Source organism: Fusarium venenatum, assembly GCF_020744135.1.
Source record: "Fusarium venenatum strain MPI-CAGE-CH-0201 chromosome Unknown EDB82scaffold_1, whole genome shotgun sequence".
NCBI classification, from domain to species: domain Eukaryota; kingdom Fungi; phylum Ascomycota; class Sordariomycetes; order Hypocreales; family Nectriaceae; genus Fusarium; species Fusarium venenatum.
In genome coordinates, this window is record NW_027072129.1 from 11,572,173 (window position 1) to 11,598,876 (window position 26,704).

Sequence of the window (26,704 nt, forward strand, 5' to 3'; positions counted from 1 at the left end):
CTCTCGTTGATCCAGCCACAGTTCTCCTCTTTGTGATACAATAAGATTTTAGCAGGTCTCGGAGTGATTGCATTGGCTGATCGACCACTTCCGGAATGCATTGAGACACCACCATTGTATACGATGTCGAGCCGCCCGGTCCTCTGCAATTCCCTCCGCTCTCGGCCTCCTTGCTTCGAGGGTGGGGAAACAGTTGTCAACCCTTCAGCCGCCTGGTTGTCTTGGCGATGCCTGGTTCGCGTCCATGGTTCGAAAGTTGTGCCGCGTCCACAATGCCTTTGGCTACTGATAATCAGTCCGTCCCCTTTGTGCCATGGTAGTAGTGTGACGTTGTCCCTCACTGGAAGTTTTACCACAAGTCCTTCTTTGAATCTTCTGCAAACAGCCTTTCGTCAACTTCGCACATGAAGGACCAAGAACATGGCATCCGAAACTGACATTCCTGCACCGATCAACGGTCCCTTCAAAGCACGTGCTCCCGACTATGAAACGAACCAGGAACCTCATGAGGAAGGCTTAGGATCCTTTGATGTGTTTTCGCTTATCGTCAACAAGATGATAGGCACCGGTATCTATACGTCCCCTGCTGTAGTATACCGAATGACAGGAAGCAAGAGCATTACGCTGGCTTTGTTTGGTGTTGGCTTCGTGTATTGCCTGATGAGGTGGAGATTTTGTCCTTCCATCTATAGCATCGCGTACTGACGTACCAACAGCACGGCTATCTACCTCCAATATGCCCACGTCCTTCCGTACAACGGTGGTGAACTGATATATGTGAGGCTCTCTTGTTTCTCTCCATACTCCATATCAAAGCTAACGAAAGCAGCTCGATGAGATCACGTCCTCGGAGAAACCCACCTATACCGATATGCCGCCAAATGTGAATCCTCAGCCGGAAAACATCGAGCTCCAACCTTTGCCACCAGGAGAAACAAGAGCCCGTTCCACTGGCCTAGCAGCGAGGTCTACGCCATGGTACAAGAAGCTGCTGGGTGATGGTCTGTTAGCTTACATCATCTACTCTCTGGCATTCATCTTCTTCTTCAACTCAGCAACCAACAGCCAGCAATTCGGCCGCATGATTCTTCTTTGCCTCCATGCAGATAAAGAGGATAATGACGATGACATCAAGAAGGATCAGCATCTCATGCGATATATCGCTGTCTCAATCCTTTCTATCATTTGCCTTGCACAGTTCTTCAGTCCTGCGTTTGGTCGAAGATTGAACAAGTTTCTTGCCGTGGTCAAGATTGGCTTCCTCGTTGGATTAGTCGCCGTTGGGTTGGCTGCACTCGGCCGTGACTTTGACAGTCATAGTAGTGATGGTGCCTCTTTGGACAGAGGTGAGGATTGGTCTGAGCGACGTGAAGTTCGATCCAAAGTCTCCTTCGCCAAAGCACTACTTGTTGTTCTTTTCAGTTTCGAGGGCTGGGAGAATGCTACCTTCGTCGCCGGGGAGATACCTCCAAACAAGCAGCAAAATCTACGCCGAGGGTTTCTCGCCGCTGCTTTTACTGTTGGATCCCTTTATATGATTGTCGTTGCTGTCTCGGTAAGCTACTCCAGCTTTCAGTCACACCTGTGGAATTCGCGAACAACTGGCTTACTGATTGCAGCTCAACTCACTTTCGTGGGAAGAGGTTAAAGACGCTAACAATATCAACTACGCCCCCATGGTACGTCGAGTAATGTCAAAAACACTTGTACAGGTATATGATTAACATGTCTCCACCCTCCAGCTCAGTCGAGATACAGCAACAGCAAGAAGAGCGTGGGCTATTATTATAAGCATATCTGCTTTTGGGAGCCTTAATGCCATTATCTATACTTTTTCGAGGGGTAGTTTCACTTATTCTTACGGTTCGATCCACCCCATTGCTAACAAGCTCCTTAGTAAAACAGGTTATCGGACAGGCTGAAGTTCTTCCGTGGTCGCACTTTCTCAAAAAGGATGACTGCTTGGACAGGAAGCAAGGATCACAACGGAATGCGTTCCGCTTCAAGTCTCCACAGGGCGGTTTGATCGCACATTGGCTCGCGAGTGTAGTTTGGATTGCTGTCTCGGCCTCCATTCAGAGTACTCTTGAGTCGATTGGCCTAGCTGGCTACATCCAGACTTACACCCATTGTTTCATTCTGAGTAAGTTGAACAAAGTACCAATGGATAGAGACAAGCCCTAATAGATCTTGCAGTGGTTCTCGGATTCGGGTATTTTAAGCTCAAGTCCCGACAAGAATTTCTCAACTCTGCTGGGAATGGACAACAGTCACCTCCCACCGGACGGTTTGTCGAGGCGCTGGTCCTTGTTGGCACCCCCATCTATATTCTTCTGAATCTCGCCATCATCGTGATCAACGCCGTGCCCCCTTATAAGAGTACTGGTGATGATAAGAGCGTGTTTCCAGGTTACGGCTATCCAGTGATTGTCGCGAGTTTGGTTACACTTGGCACGCTATACTACTTGTTGTTTTTTGGGGCGGTTTGTCGATCCTACGAATCTATATCCTCCGATGACGACAGTGAAGGGGACTGTCCACGTTCACGCGTTGTTGAAGGCATATTCAGCGCTGCAAACCCATTGAACTTGATGAAGCATGCAGGTGTTGTGTGTGAGATGAAGAAAGATTATTCCTATAACAAGGAAAGGGAAAGGGTTTTCAGATTTGGAAGACGTTGGAGGATGATATATTCGCTCGAAGGATATGATTATGGAGTTCGTTTTCCACTCCTTAGCCATGCTAACATAGTATACTAACACGAAAATAGGGTTATGATGCATCAATTCAGGATGACGCAGGGCTTACCATTGCTATGGTCTTATACTGGACTTTTGGCGGAACACGTTTGAAGAAAGATAAAACGCCTTGGGCTAAACTTAAGGATTGGAGGACTCATTGGGCTAATTTCACAAATTTTGTGGCAGTAACCCCCAAGCCTGCACAGCAACGAAAAAACCAAGAGCAAGGGTCTGTTATAGCGAGGTAGAGGCGGTGGGAGATAAGCTGTTTACTTCCAGCTGTTTGGCTAGCCACTAATGGCCTAAGGCTTTGTGGAAATTCCCATCTTAGCAGATACCACGTAATTTATACTCTAAACCCACCTCACTAAATTCCTTTTTTTTACACACTTCTTACTACTCTGCCCTGTTCTAGTACAATAGTTAGGTTTTTAAATAAGTAAAATAGTCTATATTAGTTTATATTAATAGGGTTATAAGGTATATAATACTAAGTAATAATAAAGTTTTATACTTTTTAATAATAAATAAAGTAAATAGAATATCTTTAAATAAAAATGTTTTACTACGTCACAGCCTAAGATTAGGCCGGCTTACCCTGTATCGTTGAGCTCCGCCCGTGACATATATACTTGAAATTAGGTTTTAAATGTAAGAAATGATTTTCAGCTTTAAGTCCAGAAGCCTATCATTTGGTGTTGTATGAGTTTTGCATTAAATTACAATACCCCATTTGCGGAGCTACACAAAGGTTTCAAATAGACGATGGCACATCACTGAAATACGTCATTGCATCTCTTGGAACAACATTTATCCCTCCGTCTTGGCGTAATTTGCAGCCCGATGAGTTGCAGTTGGCCATGGCTGCAATACGCGCAATCACCTGGTACGAGAACAAGAGTCTCGAGAAATAATGACAGAAAACTCTCGAGCCCATCCATTGGGGGGACCGAATTCTAGCCGCGCAACAAGAGCGTGTCTTGTGTGCAGATCACGAAAAGTCAGATGCGATGTATCGCTCCGTGGACTTCCATGTACCAACTGTTCCTTGGACGCGAAAGAATGCCATGTTGCCGAAAGGAAATCGAGACAGTAAGTAAATTCCTGTATTCTGTCTCTATCATAATCTTGACGAATTGGGTAGACAGCTTCCTTGTCTTGACAAAGCTAGCGTGCCGGCTGGAAGTCAGCAGAGATTCACCGCCACAGCACAGGCGGATCAAGCCACGCAATCCTTTAACATAGCTCAACCACAGCAGGACAATTTTGATATACGTTCCGACTATAGCACGTTTGAACACACAATCACGGATTCATCCAGCAGTATGTTTTAGGTACTCTGAATTTATATGGAATGATGCTTATTGACCAATAGCACACACTTTTGACAACATCCACACCTCTCAGAAGTCGACGGGTAGAAATACTGAATCACCAAGACCCAGTGCGGAATCGCATGTTTGCTATCAAGATTTTCGGCAATATGGATTTGTCAAACTCAACAATATAGATTCTTTATCTGCGCAAGACTTGGGTTACCTCCAAGCACAACGCTGCTTTCATCTCCCAGTCAAGCTTCTGTTAGATGAACTCATCAGGCTTTACTTGTTCCATGTCCATCCCATGCTTCCTATACTTGATGAGCAATCCTTCTGGGCCAGCTATTTCGAAGTAAAGGATGGGTCGGATGGCTGTAACAACCAAATCCCACTTCTCCTCTTATGGAGCGCGCTCGTTGCTTCCAGTGGTGTAAGATGCGCCCATCACTTTGTTCATCTCATTATTTCCTGACCTTCTGACTTTTTTCTCTCCAAGTTTCTTTCTCCAACCTCTGCTATATCTCTTGGATATTCTGATGTTCGCAATGCACGAGCTGGGTTCTACCAGAAAGCCAAGGTGATTCCCTTCCTTCCTATCTTCTAACGCCAACGAGGATAAGACAGATTTTAACTCCCGATAGATACTTTTCGATGTCGGGTCAGAGTCCTCATCAGTTGTGTTGGGGCAAAGCGCCCTCCTTCTGTCATTTCAGACATTTTCCCCAAGCTTCCAAACCTCTGGAGTCAGCAGCATCTTTATGGGATCTAATACGATCTGGCTTAGGACGGCAGTTCGACACGCTCAACTGGCGAATGCCGAAACGATATGCTGCTCTCCGTTAGTTTCCACCACCTCGTCCGGTATGGCAGGCTCGACTATTCTAATTAGACTGTGGTGGTGTTGCATCATTCTTGATAGAGTGATAGCCTTGGGTCAAAGGCGAGATCTTCTGATTCCCAAAGATTACCCAATACCGAGATATTCCTGGTTCGAGGACGATTTACCATGGTCAAGGGCACAAATGATGGGCATCAAACGACATTTCAACGTGCACTTCATGCATTCACTTAAACTTTGCGCAATTGTGAAAGGTATCCTCACATTGGACTCTCGCCCACAACAACTCAAGAACAAAACGTTATCACAGCTCAAAGAGTCAATGGAGATACTTGAAGAGAGCCGCCATTCCCTCAAACAGTGGCATAGAGTCGCTATGCTTGATATCCCTGAACTAGGAGACAACCAAAACTCTCATACTAGTCTGCAACACCCGCCCTTAGCGGCATTTACGAGGATGTTAAGAATAGGATTTAGGTACAGTCAGGTTTTACTACTATTCCACTATATGATAGCTAATATGTTGTGTCAAGTGCCGCCAAGATGTGTGCTGGTCACCGAGAACTTCTATTGAGTACAAGCATTCCAGCTACCGGAGATGAGACGTTGGCTGCTCTTGTCAACGTCTCAAGAGCAGGACAGGAGATCCAAGGCGCAATTTTAGAAATATCAGATTGTGTTATAGAATTCATACAACTTGGTCTTATTCCTCACTTGTATGTTGGTGTGTAAGTACTCTCTCATCAATAGCTGAAAGTACTTGGTTGACTAGATTGATTAGTGCTGCATGTGCAGCATTGCCATACTTGATGCAAGTACTGGACTTGAAGATCTTTCGTCATTCCAGCCCTGAAGCCAAGTTGACAGATCAATATCACCGCCTCCGTTTACTCACTGGGGCCGTGAAGGAATACCAAACCCGTTACGGCGGAATGGAACTATTTGGCAGCGCGATACAGTTCATTATCACTAATTTTCAACTATTTACACAGCCCATGTCAGAAAGCGTGACATACAGTAGTTGGCAAGACGTATTGGTTCATGACCCATCTCTATACATGAGGCTTGTATTGACTCTTGAACATTGCACGACAACAGCGACAATCCCCACCGTTCAGCAACTAGCTACCACTTTCGAAGGAATTTTAACAATGCCAACGCGTCAATACTCTGGCTTCAAGCAGATCGACGACGTGAGTAACTCTGCGTCGCTATCCAGCTGATAAAGCCGCAACTGGCGTCAGTATACTAATTCATATTAATTAGGAAGCGCCTCAAGGAAATTAAGAGAACCAGATAGCCACGCAAGACATCGCTAAGCATCGAAACACGTTGCCGTGCGTGCCATTGAAAAAATAAAGAAATGTGTTTAAGGAGCTAAATCTCCATCCATTTTCTAGAATAGGAAAAGAAAACAGCATGTCAAGAGGAGCTCCTTTTAAACCGGCGCTTATAACATATTTGCAGCCCACTCTAGCGAACATACATCAGTAGTATGTTTTTGTGTCCATACCCGTCTAAATCGTGTAATTGCACCCCCCTCGTTCCAGTATTCTCTCCTGATAGCACGGAGAGTTCTTCAGTTTATAGTAGTGATTCGTCGGTTCATTCTCATCAAGGCTTCCTCCCTCCACCCAAGAAAGCCGATATGCACGGCGGCTGGACCAAAAACTGGTTGCGTAGCTATTACTACTAAAAAAGCTGATACTGCTTCCTTGGTGGTGATATAGCCTAGACGGCGTAGATCGAAAGTCCGGTAAAGGCTGTTGGCGAGGACAGAAGCGGCGTTTAAGAACATATCTCGTTTAAAGAATGCGAAAATACCATCTTCTGGCCGAGGACCACATGTGTCAGAGACCAAAAAGCCAAGTTTCCCAAATACGCCAGAAAAGTCAAGATCGGGACTCGATGAGATACGATAGAGTGACCAAAAGTGAACAAGTGCTGCAGTTGTTGCTCCGGCGGCGTAGACTAGTCTCAAAACTGAGTGTGTTGCCTCCTTTTCCTTTCTCAGCTCCTTGTTCGCGTTGTTGCATTTCTGCTCGGTTTGGATGGATGTGTTGGTGATTTTCCGGCTGTGGAGAAGACTCGATAATCCGGCAGTAATAAGACTGACATAAACAGGAAATGGTTGCCAGAAGCCCACGAACTTCTGCCAGGTATTCTTGTTCTGGAAGGGCCATAACATAAGCACGGTGGGCAGGATAAATCCAAGACCAATGCCAGGGATCAGTGCCTTGGCAGCTCCCTTGGTGATTGAGTGCCTGGAAGTTGTTCCTACGGATCCATAGAAACCTTGTTCAAGCACGGATATCAAATGGTAGAGCGGGGCAATCTGACCAACTCCCTTGATTTGATATACGGCCCCAAAGACAGATGGGCTACGCAGTCGTTCGGTCAGTGCTTGTTCCATGTCCAGTTTAATGAATAACTTACAAGGAAGTGAGGAATCCTTTAGAGCCAACTCGATAACTTTCAATAGTCCAGTCAAGAGTGGTTGATAACAGCAGAGGTGTGAAGGAAATCCATTGGATTTGCGGCGCCTTACCAAGTGCTGTAAGGGGAACTCCAAATGCAGCCACCAACATAGAAAGAACGTCATCCACACTTTTGACGCCTGTATAGTCGTTGACCAAAGTATCGCTACCAAAAGTGGTTGGGATTTGCAGAGGGGTTAAAATCTGAGAAGCTAGCCGATAAAGCACTCCTTGGCTCAGAACTCCCAGGCCAACAGAAGGCCAATTCGAAGCTAATGGCTGAGCGGGAAGTTCATCGTTGTATGGAATCGTGTGATCTCGCTGAGGTATCGGAATACGGTTTAGTCGACTGGCATTGACTAGCTTGCTGGCGGCTAACTGAAGCGACGCCTCAGTGTCGATGAGATATGGCAAAAGAGGGGCGACTATAGCTTTGAACGGTGTTGCTAAAGCGTGCATCTTCTGGGTGTCATGGGAGTCTTGGAGAAGCCACTTGACGCGTTCAAAGCGCTCATTTTGCACAGAATTGAAGGCGGCAGTGATCTCTGCATTGGTCCATTCCGGGCTCGTGTCTGAAAGCAAATGGTTCACTAAACTGGCAGCAGTCTCCAATGCAGAGTTACCTCCATGTCCAGTTAATGGCTCTAGCTATACATAATGCTCGGTCAGAAAACCAGACATATCATAAAACGCGATATCATACCTTATGGGCGGCGTCGCCGATTGTAATAATGCGGTTGAAGTGCCACTTCTCGAATACGTGCTCATGGAGTGGAGTTAATGTGGAGCTTATCTTAGCTTTATAGAGTTGACCGAAGTAGACATCCGGCGTGATTTTGTCTGTCGCATGCTCTTGTGCAAGTCTTTCCTCGTCTTGTTTAGTGTATCTCGGAATATTATTACCGAAGAGAGGAGTAGGGAGTCTACTAAAGAGAAACCAGTAGATCCGTCCTCCAGGTCCAGTGATAACCAGATAGGAGAAGTTATCGTTGTAAACATACTGCGCACCGCTCGAAAGCGCCTCAATCGGACTTGAGATGCCGAAGATGCACTTGTAATAACATGGTACCTCTGGAACATATGTTAATTAGTAAGGTCACGTTAGTTTGAGTACGATAGTGGTGGGTTCTCACTTGACCATTCATCGGTGGGGAAGTACCCAGGGGATGTCTTGTTTCCAATGCGCCACATCTCTCTGCGTACAGTACTGTAGACTCCATCGGCGCCGACAACAATATCCCCTTTGAAGACATCACCCTTGCTTGTCTTGACTTGGACACCGTTATCCAGCTCTGTAACGGATTCAACCCTTTGCCCCGAAAGTATAGAATCTTTGGACTTGAGGTTGTTATACAAGGCTTTCAACAGCATCTGTCTGTCAATAAAAATGGTAGGGTATCCGTGTCTGCAAGAGAGGGCTCGTTAGTGCAACACAGCTGTTGCTAGAATCTGGACGTACTTTTCAGTGAGAAGATTATGGATGTTCTGGTAACACCTTATTACAGAGCCATCTGATCTTCGAATGTTGGACTCGTTCAGTGGCATATCGATAAGTGACAGGAGTCCCTCAGCACATCCAAGTTGATCAAGAATTCTCAGTCCGCTGGGGTGTAGACCAATACTTGCACCAACTTGGGGTGCAATTTCGTCATATGCTTCTAGGACGATGTAACGTATGCCGCCAACCTTCTCTAGCATGTTAGCAAGAGAAAGGCCAGCGACGCTTCCGCCGACAATAATGACTGTACGCTCAGACTCATCCATGATCTGCTCGATTGGTGAAAAATGATAGATAACTTGGCGGTAGGATTTCAAGTTGTTTAATTGATCGAGTAGCCGGATCGTCGCTCGATTTTATGTTAATCTACAACCACACTATACTCGATTCGCGGAAACATCAAGACCCCGACGATCCATCTTCGGGCTCCGGACCACGCTGCATAGTTTCGGATATCCTTCATGATCAATTAAATGATGGAAAAAATGTAGCAGTGCTACAAGGGCATGTTTAGGAAAGCAAGATTATATGCACGGGCAACGTCAGTCAATGCCCACTACTTTGACGATATGAAGGGGAAAATATGAACAAATCCTAAGTCCTGCATATTATCCAGGTAAGACGATTGGCCGGGTAATTCGGTGCTAAGGTCCAGCTTGGTTCTAGGTTTGTCTGTATTTCCCTCGGCTCCACTATCACCTCGGCAGATGTGGGTTGGTTTCGATACATCTTTACAACAATGCAGATTCAGACCGGGATCTTGAATCCTACAAGATCCCATACGTCAGTGATACTCTACAACCTTGCTCCATTGATATATTCTTCGCCGGGCTCCGACTCGGAAATCGTGAACCGCCGTGCCGATGTCATTCCCATGGGTCATAATGGTACGTTTTCGTATACAGGCTTCGACCATATCGAACAACCCCTGCTCAAGACTGATGATGGAGAGTATATACATTGATTCTAGGGTGATTAGTCTGGGGGCTTACGGAAGATAACGGTAGAGTGAACGAAATGAACAGCTCTCTATGGAATAAACACTCAAAACATCAAGATGGTAAGAAGTCCTCAAAATAGAGGTATAATACAGACATGAAACTCTGTTTGGATGAATTGAAATCCTAATTCTGGGTTTTTTAGGTCCTTTAGGGCCTTGGTCACGAAAACCATGGAAAGAACGCACACTCATGATTGATATGACCATTCACCTTGGTAGACACGAAACAAGCCATTAAACGGCTAACCCACACTGGCCGAGAGGCCCCACATCAGCCGAACACCCTGGGCGGAATATCCTGTTCAAGCTTTTCATCAGAATCTTCGACCGTCTCATGCATATAACGCAACTTCAGGATGCTAAAGGCCGTATCTAAAATAGTAAATTCTCCGCTTTTACACTACCCACTACACATATTAAATTATGCCAACTGTAGGAACAGCGAAGAAATCTTACATCAACGTTCAAAAAAGCAGCCAATGGTTTTCATGAGTTGACATATCACACAGCCAATCCCAATTTTCCCCATAATCGTCTCCTACCTCATGTATCCGTGCATCTCTCCTCTCCCAAAGTTTTAGAAGAACCATTTCTGCACCTCTGGCATTTGCACAAAGTGTTAAGCCCCATACCTTATCCAGCGTCGATAAAGTCCATGCTCTATGATTAGGCATCGTGCTTGCAAACCCGGCAATGACAACAGGCCATGTTAAAAATTTGAGATAAACCGTGTTCTGTATAGGCATGAAAGCGGTGATTAGATCATCAGTGATAGGTAAGAGGTACTGTGTGTCCTGAGTGAGACTGTACAGAAGACGGGATATGTATATCGCTGCAGATAATTTCCAGATAAGAGACATCTGTACAACAAGTTGATTGGGTACGGTTTCCAAGTATTTTGTGGTTGGTATAACCTTTTCGGCCCAGTCTAAGCAACTGAATTGTTGGATCTTTACAAGGTCAGACTTCAAGTTTCCAATTGCTGATGTGCGTTCGGGAGTGATTGATGAGTCCGACATAGCTTGTCGCGCCGTTCTTGACATTGCCGTCGCCGAAGTAATTAATTGCAGTATTGCTACAGGGCAAACAAAACCGTTACCGAATACTAGACGTGATTCAGGTGCTGTTGTCAAGAGTGTTCGCGTCGTGACTGACGTAGATATGATGCCGGGTGGTACGAATGTAGAACCGAATATCTCAAATCTGTTGGTTATGTATTAGCCTTATCTAGGAATGTATGTGATGCATGAGAACTCACAACATCAACTCATCCACAAGACCTTCCAGAGTAGAACTGTTCTGGATGCCAGCTTCGAGCATTTTCTTTGCACCTTCTAGGTGAATAGCCCAAGATCCCGCGCCTGTCTCAAAGCATTCCAACAGAGCGAGAGTAATAGCAATTCCAAAAGTCTGGAACTTGTTTTTCTGGTCAGGGTCTTGTAAAGCCATCGAAAGAAACTCCAGAGCTTTCTGTTTATTAGTTATACAATGATGTAGTAGTTGTGACTGGAATGGACTGAGTTCTTGATCGTTGATTTGGACGTTCTTTGCCTGTACAGCATGAGCTAGCATGATGGGTGAGCCAATTGAACCATGCATAGCATGAAGTGCTGCCACAGCCATCATGGCATTTGCCACACCCTCGGATGACCCGACCAGAGTCATGAGTTCTCGATACGGAGTCCAAGCTTCATCGCTGAAGGTGAAGACAGAACATACTTTTCGATTAACTTGACGTTCAGTTAGCTACAAATCTCGATGCGACGGAGTGACCACAGAAACCGTACAATAGTCTAGTAAGTATCTAGTATTATAACCCATATCTTGAAAAATAGGGTCAGTCAGTTGGGTTGGCGGGGACGCCGTCATCGACAGAGGTGACCTGTTACTGTATGTAGGTGTGGATGCAGATGAGGCTGATGAGACGTGTGATTTCGGTGGGGGCTCATATTCTAGGACGACCAATTGTTGTCGCTTTTTCCGCGGACATGTAGGCGTAGTAGTAGGACAAGTTTCATATGCAGTATCCTTCATGAAACCTCTGCTTGCAACACCGCTCATCCACTTCAATGGTTTACCATACCCTGAACATTGCAAGCCATTGGAGATACATTTTCTGCAGGCCGGGATAGTGGCATCACATTTGAGACGGCGACGGTGGCACGTCCAGCATTTTCTGGGTGCCGTAGACATTAAAATTTGATAGGTTAAAGGATATAAACTCTGGCCAGGTCAGGCCTTCATATCGATAAAGTGATGATGGTACATGTTTTTGTTTATCTCAGTCCTTAGAATTAGTAATGCAGCATAATTGAACCTTCGGAATAACAGATAGTCCATTAAAGATTGAGTCATCGTAATCCGCGGATTGCGGACCGATGATGCCGATCTAGACCGATGTTTAAGCGACAGACGTAATTGAGCCCCACTTGCCTATTTGGAGCAACAACTAGCAATGCCAAGACGACGCTATTTTGCAATTGTACATAAAACTACCACATTGAGGCAATGATAAGTAGAGCCACATTTAAGCTTGTCCCTTCGCCAACCGGTATAAAGTCATCGAAAAAGCCACAATGTTTGACGAAAGATCTTTCTTATAGCTTTAATTAGAAGCCGACCTAGAACCACCATCAATAATAACCTGTTACACAACAACGCAAACACGCCATGCCACCCACCCTCGTTTCCAGGACCAACACTCATGAGCACCACAACAATCACCCAGAAACATCCCGAGAATCTCAAGAAGGCGTCACTCATGTCACAGTTGACGATGAAATTGAACATGCAGTTGCAGGACTCCACAGGGCCGTCACGGAATCCCACGCGAATTCCGCTGTCCAAGATTTGGAGAAATATCTGCAAAACGACCAAGGCAGCCCCGGACCTCCACCGTTGAGCGTATGCTTCAAATCAGTCACGACATTCGGTCGATCAACAGGCGCTGCTCCCATCAAAACAGTCAAAGACGCCATCTGGAGGACCCTGACACTTCAAGACATTTATGAATTGACATTCAAAAAGATCTTGTCGCCTGCCAAAGCTGACGATGGTCGCCCGTTGATCCGAGATTTCTCGGGCGTGGTCCGCAATGGACAGATGATGCTGTAAGTCCAATATATCTTAATGCGATAGATCTACTAACCTTCAATAGTGTACTGGGCAATCCTGGGTCGGGATGCAGCACATTTCTGCGCACCATTGGAAATGATCACAAGTCCTTTCTCAACATCAAGGGCTCAATTGACTACTCTGGCCTTTCACCACAGGAAGTCTCAAAGAATCATCGTGGCCTTGTCACGTACATTCCTGAGGATGATCTTCATCTACCGACATTAACCGTCCGCCAAACCCTCGACTTTGCGCTGCAGAACAAGACACCGAAGCGATGGATACACCAAGCACCGCGCTTCATTCAAGAGTTTGGCAAGGCATTCGGTATGACACATGTCATGGACACGCTAGTTGGGAATGAGTATATCAGAGGCGTGTCAGGTGGTGAACGAAAACGTGTCTCAATCTTGGAATCCCTGGCATCTGATGCGTCTGTGAATGCATGGGATGGATCTACTCGAGGACTCGACGCGTCCTCTGCCGTTGATTTCATCCGGTCTTTGCGTATCATGACGGATGCTTGTCGTCGAGCGACAGTAGTATCGCTTTACCAGGCTTCAGATGCCATATGCAATCTCATGGACAAGGTTCTGCTGATCGATGAAGGACGCATGCTCTACCAGGGCCCGATCAAAAACGCCGAAGCCTACTTCTACTCTCTAGGATACGAACGATTACCTCGACAGACATTGAGTGACTTTCTCACGAGCGTCGCTTCAAGCAGCGAGGACAACATTCGAAAGGAAACTAGAGACAAGGTTCCCCGTGGTGCCGAGAACCTTGAGAGAGCATTCCGCGAAAGTCAGGCATTCCAAGATGTACAAGACGAAATCAAACTGTACGAGGCAGAACAGAATGATATTTTGGACGGGTCTTCAATGAGCGACCAGACTCCCATGACAAACGCTTTAGCAACACACGCCAAGAACAGCAAATCGCGCTTCGTCCGTCCCAAATCGTCTTACAACACCTCCTTCTTTCGCCAAGTCTACCTTTGCGCCAGGCGTGACTTTTGGCAACTCAAAGGCCACAAAGCACCCTTGATTTCCAAGTACATCTGCATTGTCGTCTGCGCTTTTCTGCTAGCTTCTATGTTCTACAACATGCCAGCAGACACCGGCGGCGTCTATTCTCGAGGTGGTTTCTGCTTTTATTCTTCTGCGTTGGTCGCTTGGTTCCAATTGGCTGAGTTAGATGCTGCATTCCATGATAGGACGGTAGTCAGTCGTCAGAAGAGGTACGCGATGGTTCGACCTAGTGCCGTGGTTATTGGCAAAGCAATGCTTGACGTCCCTTTGATCTTTTTTCAAAGTGCGATATATTCTATCATTGCTTACTTCCTTAGTGGATTAAGAATGGATGTAAGTTCAACACCACCTTTGACTATCACCGCGCCTACTAACAAGTGACTAGGTCAGTGCCTTTTTCATCTTTCTTTCGTCCATCTTTCTTTGTGCTATGGGCTTTACCGCTTCGTATCGCGTATTCGGTGCCATGTCCCCTCAACTAGAGGTCGCACTCAGATACTGCGGTGTCTACCTCATCATTGCTATAGCTTGCGGTGGTTACGTACGGTCTGTTGGTCGTATGATTGCCGATGTCCCTTGGGTAGGCTGGCTGGCGGTGAGTACCATGTTCGATTGATCCAACCGTCATTCTGAAGCTGATCACTTCCAGTACTTAACCCCTGTCCCCTTTGCCTACGAGAACATCATGTCGGCTGAGTTCAAAGGCCGAAGCTTCCCCTGCGAATCCAACTCTATCATCCCCGCGGGATCGGGCTACAATGATCCAAGCTTTCAAGCATGTGCATCAAAGGGGTCTACTTCAGGTCAACTTCACATTGACGGCAGCGAGTACCTTCGAAGTGAGTTCGGCTTCAGCTATGGTAATATCGGCCGAAACTACGGTATCCTACTTGTATTCATCTTTGGCTTCCTCCTGATCAACATGTTGATTGTGGAGCACGTGGATTGGGTACGCAGTGGTGGCTCAATCCTTGAATATGCGGGATGTAGAAAATCTGCAGCCAAACGTACTCGTGACGAAGAGAGCGTTGAGCAGCCGCAGGCCACAAGTGGTATGGCCGATTTCACATCTGGAAACGGCCCAAATGAGAAGCTAGTTCAGTCTGGCTCTACGTTTACTTGGAAAAATATCCATTATACTGTTCCATACCAGAACAGCGACAAACAGCTACTTCAAGATGTCTCTGGCTACTGCGAGCCTGGAAAACTACTAGCTCTTGTCGGAGCATCTGGTGCTGGTAAAAGTACTCGTGAGTTTATGATGTCTTCATTTTCTGGTCGAAACTAATATTATGCACAGTTCTCACCGTTCTTACTCAACAAGCCACCGGTACCGTCACGGGCGAGATGCGAGTTGACGATCAGCCCGTCGATTCATCTTTCGGCAGTAGTGTTGGCTACTGCCAACAAATGGATATCCACGTCGAAACCAGCACTGTTCGAGAGGCTTTTGAGTTCTCGGCGCTTTTGCGACAGAATGCCAGCATCAGCGACGAAGAGAAACGAGCCTACGTTGACAAAATCATTGACGTTCTCGGAATGAATGAACTGCAGGACATGGTTATAGGCTCTTTATCGTTAGAGCAGAAGAAGCGCACAACTATCGGTGTAGAACTTTGTGCAAAGCCAAGTCTGCTATTGTTCTTGGACGAACCTACCAGCGTGAGTACCTAACTCGGACTATTTTTTCCTGAACAATGCTAACTTTAGATTAGGGCCTTGATAGTCAAGGATCCATGAGTATTCTGCGACTGCTACGACGACTCGCTGATGGTGGGCAAGCCATTGTCTGCACGATTCACCAAGCAAGCCAGGAACACTTTGATCTGGTGAGTCCCGTCACGCACATTGGTCGATTCCTAACGCTGACTATTTCCAGTTTGACAGAGTTCTTGCACTCAACCGCGGTGGCAGAGTATACTATTTCGGAGCTGTCGCCAAAGTTCTCAACTACTTCTCAACTCGAGGCGTCCATGTCCCCCCTCACAAGAACGTAGCAGACCTTTTGATCGAGATTCCTGTGCGAGAAAAGCCCCCAGCAGGTGAAGAAACATGGCCTGATGTTTGGATCAAGTCCTCCGAGGCTGCTGAGGTACTGGATACTATTGACGGGTTCACAACTGCGAAAGAAACTACCAGCGAATCTCGGAAACCCGCTCACGCCAAATCCGGCTTTGCTTCCTCTACGTTGAGACAAGCTATCCTCCTCACACACCGCACACTGGCTCAGTACTGGCGCACTCCCAACTACATCTACTCGCGCCTCTACGCCTGCGTTGTCCATGCTGCCCTCAATGGTCTCATCTTCTTACAACTCAATGACACCGAAGCAGCTATGCAGTACCGTATCTTCTCAGCATTCTTGGTTCTCATGATCGTTCCTGAAATTATCAACGCAACGGCAATGATGTTTGATGAAAACCGCAATATCTGGCTAGGACGCGAATACCCTAGTCGTATATATGGATGTATGGCCTTTACTACTGCGCAGATACTCGCTGAAGTGCCATTTGCGTTGGCTGGTGGTTTGATGTTTTATGTCTTGGTTTACTTCCTTGTCGGCTTTCCGTTGGGTGTCGCAGCTGGATACACGTTTTTGATGTTTATTCTTTTTCAACTGTTCATCACTTCGTGGGGACAATGGATTGCTGCTCTTAGGTGAGTCTGAAGTCTGGCTTGCTTTGTTGGTAACTTACTAACTTAATGATCCAGCGCCGATGCATCGATGGCTGCAAATATCATGCCTTTCTTTGTTATAGCTGCTGAGCTTTTCAACGGTACGAATGGTCTCTCGAATTGTCTACTCTTTGCTAATCAGTGACTCTATTAGGCATTCTGCAGCCCGCATCCCTCATGCCGGCCGTCTGGCACTATACCCTTTACTATTTAGGACCATTTACCTACTGGATTTCTGGGACAGTTGCCATCATTCTCCCTCGCATTGCAGTCCAATGTGCCGATTCAGAGCTCATTCGCTTCAACGCTCCATCAAACTCGACTTGTGGGACCTATGCGCAAGACTGGTTGGATACCACAAAAGGCTACCTTGCCAATCATGATGCAACTTCGGACTGCGGATATTGTCAATATGCCTCTGGCGAAGAAGTAGGTTTACATTTTCGCTCTTTGATCTAGTATTCACTAACCGGCCTAGTACCTGTCCACGCTTCAAGTCCAAGCTTCCGATGCCTGGCCTTATTTGTGTATTTTTGTCTTGTTTACTCTCACCAACTATCTCTCTGTATATATATGGGTATACTTGAAATCCGTCAAGGGGTGGCTCCCCTGGTAAAATTCGAATGTTACACACAGGGCGTAGCTTGATTAAGAGCGGGAGGCATAGATAATAGGAACAATATGTACAAATCAGGATATGCAAGTAATAAGATTGTATTGATATTAGGTCTAACTACCTGTATCTATCTAAAAATAACAGCAGTTGCTTAGTCGTGATTACTCCCAACACCATCGCTGTATCCTCCTGTGTAACGACCAAGTAGCTAACGCCCAACTTGCCAAATAGCTCCACTGCATACTCCAAAGGTGCTTTAGAGGGTACGGTTAATGGGCTCCTGTCGATGGCCTCTGCCAATCCTGCTTCAAGAATTGACACCTCTGAAGACTCTTCAATACCATCCGTCTTTTCGATCAATTGTAGTGCACTTTGCAATTTGGTCTGCGGGATGTATCCATGACAAATCCCCGATTCGTTGATAAATACAAGACCAGAGTCGGTCAAGCCTTTGTTCTGAAGCTGTGACAATTTACTTCGAAGGATTGAAGCAGCGACTCGATAGTCAGGCCCAACAGACGCAATCACGTCGCCGACTACATCTTTTGAAGGAATGAGTACATCTACCGTTGCGCTACCCTCATTGTCCCGATATTCTCTGACTCTTTTGATAGCCACTTCAGCGTCTAAGAAAGGGTGTCCCTGCAAATGCTGGGCCAAGTCATAAACACCATCAGCACTAATAGCATCAGCTACCCATTTGGCTGTAAGGATAGCGATCATAAACGGAGGAATGAAATTAACCTCCCCCGTGAGTTCAAACATGATGACAGCCAAACTGACAGTCATTCTGCTGACTCCAGCTAGGAACGCTGCTGACCCGACCATGGCGAAAACACCTGGTGAGATATCGGGAATAAGCTGACCGATCGTACGACCGAAGAGGGCACCAGCATCCATGGCGGGGATGATAATGCCAGATGGGACTTTGCAGCCAAAGGTGATAGTTGTCAGAAGGAGCTTTACGAACGTCCCAGAGATCAACCATGCGTAGTATGTTCCCTTGCCGGTAAGTTTAGCCTCTTGTTGACAGATCCAGTCCTCTTCGACGTCATTACAGTCAACCAGAAGTCGCTGCATGACAATATCTCCTGTTTCTCTGATCAAAACGTTGGGAAACTGAAGCACGGCAGTTACTAGTGTGACAAGCGCCAGCTCAAACACAGGGCTATTCTTGATGAGAGGAATCTGTCGGAATGACTTGGCCCAGAGAAAGTTGGCTCTGCAGAATACACCACCAAAAATACCGCCGCAGATCCCAAGGATGATAAAAACAAAGTAATGGAGAGCATCATAGTCGACACCATAGTTCGTCTCAAAAAGAACAAGCTTGCCTGTCCCAGTAGGGTTGAGTTCCTTCAAGACAGCTGCAGCAACAACAGAGCAAAGACAACTTCGCCAAAGGACGCGACGAGGGAAATGAGTGCTGATCTCCTCATAGCTGAACAGAACACCGCCAATTGGAGCACCAAATGCAACGGACAATCCCGCTGAACAGGCCACGCTGAGCATTTCCCTTAACTTCCGCTGATTGTTGGCGTACTTTGGGAAGCAGATGGTGACGAGATACCCAACGCAAGCTGATATGTGTACAAAGGGCCCTTCTTTTCCTAAACACATTCCAGTTGCGACAGCGAAAGTTGCTCCGACCGCTTTGACGATAAGGACTTTGAGGTCGAAGAGATGAGGAATGGAGAAACCTGAGAGAACTGTTTTGATCTCGGGTATGCCACTTCCTGCAGCCATGTACATAGTTTTTCCACCACTTTTTCCAACTTGATCTGACGTTTTCGTCTCTGAGCTTTCGTTCTCGGGGGCAACCGAGGTTAGGGTTGACTTTGTGGTCATGGTGACACTTCCAGCGATGATACCAAAAGCCAGCGCAGAGCCCACGTAGATAGCGTATGCAAATGCATAGCTTTCCGTCCATGGTTTCCAGCCCTGACATGTCTCTTCAAAGGCACAGCATGCTCGACGGCTAAGAAGCGGGTTTCTGGTACAATATCCGTCTTTCCAGTCCGCTACTGTCTCAACACTAATGTCCACCACAGCTGCGACAGATGCTGTGAGAAGACCAATAGCAAATGCAGCGAACCATCCTTGCGAGGCATCCCAGAGTTCAGCGATGCGGTAACGGATTCCGTAGCGGACGTTCAGACCTGAAACATCGCGCCTTTGGCTGTTTTTCATAAGGTCTTGAAGCCAGTCAATTGTATGGTATTCATTGTAAGGAATATCCCCTTGAGCGATATTTGGTATTGACGGGATGGGATGCTGTTGAAAGTGTATCAAAGGTGTGGTTTCCGTAGCTTCATTCTCGTTCCTAATTACTGAGTCAGAAGTCATGTTGTCAAAGGAGAACAAAAAAAAGGCAGTACAGGGGTGAGAGATCTTAAAACAGAGGGGCCTCAAAGCAGTAATAAAAGTCCAAACAGAAACCGTATCAAGGCAGATATTTCACAATCGTGAATTGCCCCAAAACATTGCAAAGAACGTAAAACAAGTGACGTCAAAATTTGGCATCTCCGGCGCACGTGAGAAAGATATAGCAGACCGCCGATCGCCATGCTCTCACGTGTGATACCCAGCGAATGGACGTTAGAACGCTTGGGGCGCTTATATCCATTGTTCCAGATGAGCATGCCTATTGGGAAACGTGGTGGTGGGCATGACTCAATTGCTGACGATCAGAGAAATATCATCGAGGATAGTAGGTGCGGGTTTCTCCGGGTGGTTGATAGTTTATCTTGGTTGTCATCTCCGGGATAGATAAGAGGAAGAAGTATAATTGCCACTATCTACAACCACTGCCGAAAGGGTTAATAAATTCATAAATCGTTAACAATTCATGATAAACAGCAAGTATTGCTATAGTCACTATACTATCTGCAGCTGGAGGATAACAGATACATTTAAAAGTATGAATTATTGAGCTGGGCTCCGCGGAGATGCATTTTTGTATTTTACACGCGTGACACCTGCCCCATGACAGTACTTATAATTTTGATTTTTTATCTGTCAAATAATAAAACGCAACTCTGTATTCTGATATTCCCTATAACAAGTTCTTATTGTTGAATACTTGGTCTTGTATCGTATCCAAGATCGTCTATCAGCGGTTTGCTTGTCTACGGCGTGTTTTTCCGGATTCCCAGTCGGATCAGAGCCTGCCTCCGCAATCCCGTTCGAGTAGGTTTAGTAGGTTCCAACTCATCTAACATGTAGTCGTTAATGGAATCGTTATCTGCGTATGCGTTTTCATCTCGGTTGCGTCGTTTCTGCCTGCAGTACAGCCATATTAATACCAGCACGATGCTGGCTAAGAATAGGCCCCTGGGATAGATTAGCGATTTTATATGATGACGACACTGCTTCTCTTCACTTACGTGATAGATGCAACAACCGCCCATTTCATCCAGTTTGCTACAGGCTTTTCGCATGTGTTCATTCCCGTAGTATCGACACATCTGCGCAGCAAAGAATTTGTCTCAACGAATGGAAGAAATTGGGCTTGAACCGGCGATGACATGATGTTGCTTTGTTATTGATCTGTTTCAAAACATTGTAGATAGGTCGTCGATTTCTTAAATCACTGGCCAAGGTTTCTGCAGGCTATATATATGAAAGTTGAACGTAAACACAACACTCAATAAATGCAAGACGATAACAAGCTGGTCTAAAAATAATATGGACTTTCGGGAGTTTACTAAACCCGGTTACATACTATGCCTATGCTCCTTTACCATTGACAATACGAGCCCCTGGCCCGGGCGATATGTTCCCGCGTATTCGCGTTTGTTAGACTCGTATTTTTTAGTAGGATATAGAGAACATGTTAAATTCCCGCTTGTTCGGGAAGCATAAAGAGTGCGAGAACCCGTGAAATTCAAGGCTAATACATAATGGGCAATACAATGGTGAATAAAAAAAGAATTCATATAAAGGTAGAACATCAAAAAGGAAAGTTATTATAAACGGGGTAAAACCATGGATCCCAATCGCAAAAGTCTATTTTCAGCGATACATAGACAATTGAAGCATCGACTTGCATCGTCCATTTTTATTGCCACATTAGCAAAACAAAAGGCGAAGTTCATTTTCATCCCACTAAGCCTTTTCTAGTTAATAGCAATTTCCCTCGTAGCAGTTTACATGGCAATCGTCCCTTGTGGAAAGTCAGCAAACTGTATGGGTTTTCATGGTAGTTCCATACGTACTCTGTATCACCGCACATCCAAGTGTTCTTGTTACAGCACTGCATGTCTGTCCCTACGCATGTCGCGTTGGAGTGAGGAGGTCCGCAAAGACCATTATAAGCGCGAATAGGTTCTGGGACTGTAAACTTTTGTTAGCCAGGCGCTTTTATATCAAGAATATTTGTTGGAAACCTACATCCTTCCACACAATATCTGATATCAGGGAGGATATTCTTGCAGTCCACTTTGAGCCTAGGATTCAGCTCGTAAAAGGTATCCAGCGTGATTTCATATTCTTTGGCTATCGTGCCACAAGTTTCAGAGTCGACTTTGGATGTAGTTTTGGTACTGAATCGACAGTTGATGCCGCCAGTCTGCATTATTCTGGCTCGCCATGTTGATGGTTGACATTCATCAGCAGCAATGGCTGAGCTGACAAGCACCAAACCTATGACCGAGAGTTGTGCCCACGAAAACATTGTGGATAAAAAGAAATGAATTACGGGAAATTTTGTCAATACGTTGAAGGTCGGTGACAAAAGGCGATGTGATATATTTGAGAGTTATAGCAGTACGACTCATGTTGGACCCTTAGATCTCTTGCTCTTCACGGCCATGACCGAAAGATTAACGAGCTAACCGGGTTAAATTGGGCTGGCAAGATGAGCCCCGCTTAGTGTGATGGTCGACCTGAATGTTTGAAACAGCACTACTTGCTTACTTCAATGCGCCTATTTTCCGGCCCGTACTACAGGGCCAGAATCCTTCTCCCGTAAAAATGACGATTGCAGATCTCTAGCTGTTTCAACTAGAGACGCACTGTTCCAACAGTAGACGAAATTCTGAGCTCTTGGTCAATATGATCTTCGGAGCCGCCTCAAGCGACATTTTGAACGTGCATGATCCCTGAATACCTGGGCAAGCATATGGGACAATTCTTTGGACGGATGTGAAAATTCCTTCAGCTCAACCTTTCTTTTTGGTCGCATTTATGCAAGGTAAAACCGGGTCCCATTACCAAGATAAGCGTCCAGCCACGCTCAGGTTTATGTCAAAGAACCACTCAATGGGATGGCCGATGTTTACTAAACACATTTTCTCATATGTCTACATAAAAATAATCATTAAGATAATAGCAATAATTCTAATTTCAGGCCTTGATACTAAGAATATTACGTATATTACGTGACGATATATAGGTAGTTATAGTAGGAGCAGAGTGTCAATAAATATTAACAAAACAGTGTAGGGTAATTTTGTTCATTTCGCTGCTTCGCGTCCTTGTTGAGAAAATATAATTCCTATACAAAAAAGGATTAGCTCGATGCAAGGTAGACTCTGAATAGTTTTTTTTTTTTTTTTTTTTTTTTTCATTATTTGCCTATGGCTCTGAGCCCTGTCTTGTTCCCCTGCGCTTTCAATGTAGCGAACATCACATCATGTGATAGAACATGAGTGCTTACCACTGTCTAATTAATTCGCACCATCATTACATCACACAAAAGGGCCATTACGATACTGGTTTCGACGAAGAAGGTCACTACTTAATCTTGGTATTCTAGTGCTATGACAGGCTAATTTAATGCTGCACATCGTTGGGGTACATCTCCTCCAAAATCTGCCAGATTCGTCGGCGATTAGTGAATCCACCAGGAACACGCAGGCCGACCTTTTCATAGCTCCACACAAGGTTGTTGTCCTCCTGTGCGTCGTGGGGTGATATCTGCGCTGGGCTCATTACCTGCCTGCTGATCTTTTCCCAGTTCCATTTTTCGATCTCAGCAGTTTCCTTGCCAGTTTTGTGATAAACAGCTTGGGCGTCAAGGTCCCAAAGGAAGGGAATCTGGAAAAAGAACTGCTTCCACACGGATTGGGGTATCGAGTATGTGCACTCAAGCGAGCTTTGGCCATACTGGAAGAGGGAGTAAATATGAGCTTTGACCTTCTGAGGCAATGCTTCAACATGGTTTGTCAATTGCCCGAGATCCTCTGGTAACTGGCTAGAGGGCTCTGGTGTATGCTCAAGATTCTCAATCAAGGCAGTGGTTAAATTCGGAATGGCAATTGGGTCCTCATTCCACTGTTAAGAACTGTCAGTGAAAATAAAATAGCTGTTTCTGAAAGCACGCGTGGACTTACCCATCCATTCCACTCATTTCCGAATAGGTAGAGAGTGGGTGAGGGGACGTAGTAACGTTCCAGCCCGCAAGAAAATGGCTTTCCAGGTTGAGGGTTTGGTATGGAAGGGGTAAAATGCATTCCAATGTCGCCAGAATCCTCCATTTTGGATCTAGCGCAACGGCGTTCCAATGTCAACCAAAATTCTCCGATTGAGCGGACTTTGGCATTAGGCGACGCGCTTATAACGCGTTGGAGAAGCTGCTCGCAAGATTTGTGTATGCCAACATACATCTTGCCCACCCATTCCGAGGGATCCTCTGACTCTTCATTGACATCATAGTCCCATTGAGGGTGAATTTCTTGACGATCGGGAGGGAAGGTTAGGTTGCCACGATGACTGTTCGCGAAAGCATCATAACGTGTGACTTGTTCATCTACCACCTTCAAGGATGGGGGCGCATCACAGAGTTCTGGCCAATGGGGACCAGAAAATGCAACAACTTCGCCCTTGAGTACCAAGCCACAAATTGTGCAATTGATAAAGTCAGGGTTGAATGCCATTGCTTAATGTCGGGGAGGGATAAAGAAGTGACAGAATCGCAAAAAATGGTGGGAGAAAGCAAAGGGAAGTTGGAGAATAGAAAAAATTGATAAGGCTGAGATACTTGGCGCGTTGTATGAGATGAATTAGAGTGCGATGATCAAAAGAGGCGTCGGGTATCTCGCGATGAAACGTCAGGACGATTTGCAAGGATAGAAAACTCCTCACGACAGCGGAGAAAACGATCCTGAAGCGGTTATCACCGCCACTTGTCCCTGTTTTTAGGGCGGACTGGAATATGCGTGCGCCTAGACTAGCATATGGATGTCACTATCCAATGGATAGTCTCCAATTGCGAGTGTTCCATAGTAGTCCCCCCAAGGACCCTCTATAAATCTTTCTTAGGCTTCTTTTCAGCACGGCCACTACAGCGATCCGCGGCATTGTTTTGAAACAAGACATTGCGGGAGCCATCAAAGAGCTTGTCAAGGGTCAGGTCCAAAGAAAATGTGGTCAAGCCAGGGTTCAACCATGTACATGATCTCAGCTCTTCTCCATTGTTGATGGTCTGCGATGCATGTCAGACTCCTCTCATTTCGCCCTTGACCGTAGTATTCCTGCCCATGGACGCAATGCTCACGATGTAATCACTGCGCCATTCAGGATTTTCTCAATCGTGAACTAGCTGTTTTGAACGGATACCAAGCATTGGCCGGGATGACCGTAGTATGTTGCAACAAATCTGACAGTGGAGCAACTCTGCGGAGTGCTTCATCCTACTCCTCAGGTACGGGAAAGATGCTGGGAAATCTGTAGCATCTTATTATATAGACAATGCGACATCTTTGTATTTCTGACTATTGATACTTCATATCTGTTTCCTTCAACGGAGTTGTGTTCTCTTGTTTGTCACTCGTTTCGACAAAGTCATTCTTTTATTAATATCCATACCATGAAACGCTCTTTACTATTAGCTCTTTGGAGCACAGGGGTTTTGGGTAGTCCTTGCAAACCATCCAAGCCTTCAGAAACCTCAATTGCTGACGGTACACCAACCGAAAGCAATCACATCTCTTTGGGTCTTTCATCTACATATCTAGACTCAACGAAAACGGGTCAAGATAGTGAGCATGAGACCTCAACAGGGACTCCCTCCAATGAGAGTGGCCAGATCTCAGTGTCCATTCCTTTCTCTGAGTCTGACTTGAACTCTCATACACAAGACGCTGTTTCCAACACCCTCGATCATCCAGAGGGCTCCGTCACTGGCACAGGATCTCTTCCGGAGCCTACTTCGGAGGGTGACAGTCTGCCAGAAACCAGCACTGGTGATGTCAACTCTGAAAAGACCTCTGGAGGTGCGGGTAACTCCGGATCTCCTTCCTCTCCTCAGAGTGAGGGATCTTCACCAACCGGTGTCGTTGTCTCCCCCGGAGAGCAATCCGGTACTGTTACCAACCCTGAGGCTTCTGGTACTGCTATAAGCCCCGATGACTCTACAAACCCTTCCGGTACTGTTTCTAGTTCCCCTGAAGGATCTTCTGGTCCAGCCAATACCGAAGTTTCTGGCCAACCAACCGGGACTGTTGACGTACCAGGAGAGTCTGGAAACACAGATGTCAACACGGCAACAGACATCCCCACTACTATCCCCGGTGGCGTTCCTGGTGATGCTTCTGGCACTGTTACCAACCCTGAGGTTTCTAGCCTATCTGGTACTGCTACAGTGCCAGGAGAATCTGAAGTCACAGACAGTCCCATTGGTATCTCTAAAGGCATTTCTGATGGCCCATCTGCAACTGGTACAGTACCAGGGGAGGGTGACACCACTGCTCCTGGTGGGGGTCCTGGTGAAGCTTCTGACACGTCTTTCTCAGTCGGTGATTCCAACCCAACTGGAGTTGCCACAGATGGAACTAGCGACAGTGGCCCAGCTCCCTCGAATGACTCTACCAATACACTGAGTTCACCAGAAGAGACTATCTCTTTTCCTAGCAACCCCGCTACTGGTACCGAGCAAGGTCAAAACACTGCCACACAGACCGGCTCAGCTCCTGGTACGGATGAAGCACCAACTGGTACCGAAACATCAATTGCTGGCCCTGGCCAGCCTGCCACCACTGCTCCCGGAAACACCATTTCAGATGACCAGGGCACTTTGACCCAGAGCAACGGGGACGAGTTCACATCCGCCGTCTCTGGAGACGTTACCGGTGCTGTCACAACAGATGCAAATGGTGCGCCCACTACTCTTCCTGAGAACCAAGACCAGACTACTGGATTCTCAGAGCAGTCAACTGGTGTCCCTAGCGATCAGAACTCAGATAGTAACACCACTGAAACATCTCCGGGCCAAGAAGATTCCTCAGCCGCCAGCACCACTGATGCAAATGCTGCTCAATCAACAACTGAAGGAGACGACGCTACCACCAACCATGTTCCTGACAACACCGATGTCGTATCCACTGGATCTTCTGAAGCCAACAACGGTGCTACTACCACTGAATCCGGACCCATTGAGACAACAGACTCGAAT

The 26,704-nt window shown here is 46.2% G+C and overlaps 9 protein-coding genes across 9 annotated transcripts; 3 read left to right on the plus strand and 6 right to left on the minus strand.

Moving 5' to 3' along the window:
• Positions 1–38: 38 nt before the first annotated feature.
• EDB82DRAFT_493863 (amino acid permease-domain-containing protein) lies at positions 39–3,237 on the plus strand. Its single transcript, XM_065608447.1, has 7 exons — positions 39–665; positions 717–777; positions 830–1,555; positions 1,620–1,679; positions 1,743–1,842; positions 1,898–2,143; positions 2,197–3,237. The coding sequence occupies exons 1-7, from the start codon at positions 421–423 to the stop codon at positions 2,757–2,759; spliced, it is 2,001 nt and encodes a 666-aa protein (XP_065466090.1). The 5' UTR covers positions 39–420; the 3' UTR covers positions 2,760–3,237.
• A 393-nt stretch (positions 3,238–3,630) lies between these two features.
• On the plus strand, positions 3,631–6,362 carry EDB82DRAFT_493867 (uncharacterized protein). Its single transcript, XM_065608448.1, has 8 exons — positions 3,631–3,833; positions 3,886–4,064; positions 4,117–4,490; positions 4,557–4,637; positions 4,702–5,375; positions 5,432–5,626; positions 5,680–6,091; positions 6,165–6,362. Exons 1-8 carry the CDS (start codon positions 3,655–3,657, stop codon positions 6,183–6,185), a joined length of 2,115 nt encoding a protein of 704 aa, XP_065466091.1. The 5' UTR covers positions 3,631–3,654; the 3' UTR covers positions 6,186–6,362.
• Positions 6,363–9,139, minus strand: EDB82DRAFT_573310 (uncharacterized protein; the record flags this gene model as incomplete). The annotated part of the gene is made up of 5 exons (XM_025729454.2): positions 6,363–7,279; positions 7,335–8,023; positions 8,079–8,446; positions 8,509–8,780; positions 8,835–9,139. 5 exons carry the CDS (start codon positions 9,137–9,139, stop codon positions 6,478–6,480), a joined length of 2,436 nt encoding a protein of 811 aa, XP_025587355.2. The 3' UTR covers positions 6,363–6,477.
• A 1,198-nt stretch (positions 9,140–10,337) lies between these two features.
• EDB82DRAFT_544379 (fungal-specific transcription factor domain-containing protein) lies at positions 10,338–11,538 on the minus strand (the record flags this gene model as incomplete). Its single annotated transcript, XM_025729432.2, has 2 exons — positions 10,338–11,076; positions 11,132–11,538. 2 exons carry the CDS (start codon positions 11,536–11,538, stop codon positions 10,338–10,340), a joined length of 1,146 nt encoding a protein of 381 aa, XP_025587353.2.
• A 1,005-nt stretch (positions 11,539–12,543) lies between these two features.
• Positions 12,544–17,408, plus strand: EDB82DRAFT_573312 (P-loop containing nucleoside triphosphate hydrolase protein; the record flags this gene model as incomplete). Its single annotated transcript, XM_065609939.1, has 11 exons — positions 12,544–12,983; positions 13,031–14,227; positions 14,336–14,351; positions 14,404–14,613; positions 14,668–15,268; positions 15,319–15,680; positions 15,734–15,847; positions 15,898–16,676; positions 16,731–16,795; positions 16,849–17,123; positions 17,173–17,408. 11 exons carry the CDS (start codon positions 12,544–12,546, stop codon positions 17,308–17,310), a joined length of 4,197 nt encoding a protein of 1,398 aa, XP_065466092.1. The 3' UTR covers positions 17,311–17,408.
• EDB82DRAFT_493878 (chloride channel) lies at positions 17,409–19,790 on the minus strand. Its single transcript, XM_025729410.2, has one exon. The coding sequence runs from the start codon at positions 19,654–19,656 to the stop codon at positions 17,428–17,430; it is 2,229 nt and encodes a 742-aa protein (XP_025587351.2). The 5' UTR covers positions 19,657–19,790; the 3' UTR covers positions 17,409–17,427.
• Positions 19,791–20,438: 648 nt separating this feature from the next.
• EDB82DRAFT_534691 (uncharacterized protein) lies at positions 20,439–20,985 on the minus strand (the record flags this gene model as incomplete). The annotated part of the gene is made up of 2 exons (XM_025729399.2): positions 20,697–20,985; positions 20,439–20,643 (listed from the first exon to the last, which is right to left on the minus strand). The coding sequence occupies exons 1-2, from the start codon at positions 20,837–20,839 to the stop codon at positions 20,439–20,441; spliced, it is 348 nt and encodes a 115-aa protein (XP_025587350.1). The 5' UTR covers positions 20,840–20,985.
• Positions 20,986–21,179: 194 nt separating this feature from the next.
• Positions 21,180–22,112, minus strand: EDB82DRAFT_438928 (uncharacterized protein). Its single transcript, XM_025729388.2, has 3 exons — positions 21,703–22,112; positions 21,528–21,645; positions 21,180–21,475 (listed from the first exon to the last, which is right to left on the minus strand). The coding sequence occupies exons 1-3, from the start codon at positions 21,983–21,985 to the stop codon at positions 21,433–21,435; spliced, it is 444 nt and encodes a 147-aa protein (XP_025587349.2). The 5' UTR covers positions 21,986–22,112; the 3' UTR covers positions 21,180–21,432.
• Positions 22,113–22,936: 824 nt separating this feature from the next.
• EDB82DRAFT_493885 (uncharacterized protein) lies at positions 22,937–24,412 on the minus strand. The gene is made up of 2 exons (XM_025729377.2): positions 23,646–24,412; positions 22,937–23,586 (listed from the first exon to the last, which is right to left on the minus strand). Exons 1-2 carry the CDS (start codon positions 24,186–24,188, stop codon positions 23,086–23,088), a joined length of 1,044 nt encoding a protein of 347 aa, XP_025587348.2. The 5' UTR covers positions 24,189–24,412; the 3' UTR covers positions 22,937–23,085.
• Positions 24,413–26,704: the final 2,292 nt, after the last annotated feature.

What these genes read in the sequence shown, in the direction of transcription:
- EDB82DRAFT_493863 (XM_065608447.1), top strand. Translation starts at nt 421, where the DNA reads ATGGCATCCGAAACTGACATTCCTGCACCGATCAACGGTCCCTTCAAA. An exon ending in TTCGTGTATTGCCTGATGAG is followed by an intron (nt 666 to 716) that starts GTGGAGATTTTG and finishes ACGTACCAACAG; the next exon opens with CACGGCTATCTACCTCCAAT. An exon ending in TGATTGTCGTTGCTGTCTCG is followed by an intron (nt 1,556 to 1,619) that starts GTAAGCTACTCC and finishes TACTGATTGCAG; the next exon opens with CTCAACTCACTTTCGTGGGA.
- EDB82DRAFT_493867 (XM_065608448.1), top strand. Translation starts at nt 3,655, where the DNA reads ATGACAGAAAACTCTCGAGCCCATCCATTGGGGGGACCGAATTCTAGC. An exon ending in AATCACGGATTCATCCAGCA is followed by an intron (nt 4,065 to 4,116) that starts GTATGTTTTAGG and finishes ATTGACCAATAG; the next exon opens with CACACACTTTTGACAACATC. An exon ending in ATGTTAAGAATAGGATTTAG is followed by an intron (nt 5,376 to 5,431) that starts GTACAGTCAGGT and finishes TGTTGTGTCAAG; the next exon opens with TGCCGCCAAGATGTGTGCTG.
- EDB82DRAFT_493878 (XM_025729410.2), bottom strand. Translation starts at nt 19,656, where the DNA reads ATGACTTCTGACTCAGTAATTAGGAACGAGAATGAAGCTACGGAAACC.
- EDB82DRAFT_438928 (XM_025729388.2), bottom strand. Translation starts at nt 21,985, where the DNA reads ATGTTTTCGTGGGCACAACTCTCGGTCATAGGTTTGGTGCTTGTCAGC. An exon ending in CAGATATTGTGTGGAAGGAT is followed by an intron (nt 21,646 to 21,702) that starts GTAGGTTTCCAA and finishes AAAAGTTTACAG; the next exon opens with TCCCAGAACCTATTCGCGCT. An exon ending in TGGATGTGCGGTGATACAGA is followed by an intron (nt 21,476 to 21,527) that starts GTACGTATGGAA and finishes ACTTTCCACAAG; the next exon opens with GGACGATTGCCATGTAAACT.
- EDB82DRAFT_493885 (XM_025729377.2), bottom strand. Translation starts at nt 24,188, where the DNA reads ATGGCATTCAACCCTGACTTTATCAATTGCACAATTTGTGGCTTGGTA. An exon ending in GAAATGAGTGGAATGGATGG is followed by an intron (nt 23,587 to 23,645) that starts GTAAGTCCACGC and finishes AGTTCTTAACAG; the next exon opens with TGGAATGAGGACCCAATTGC.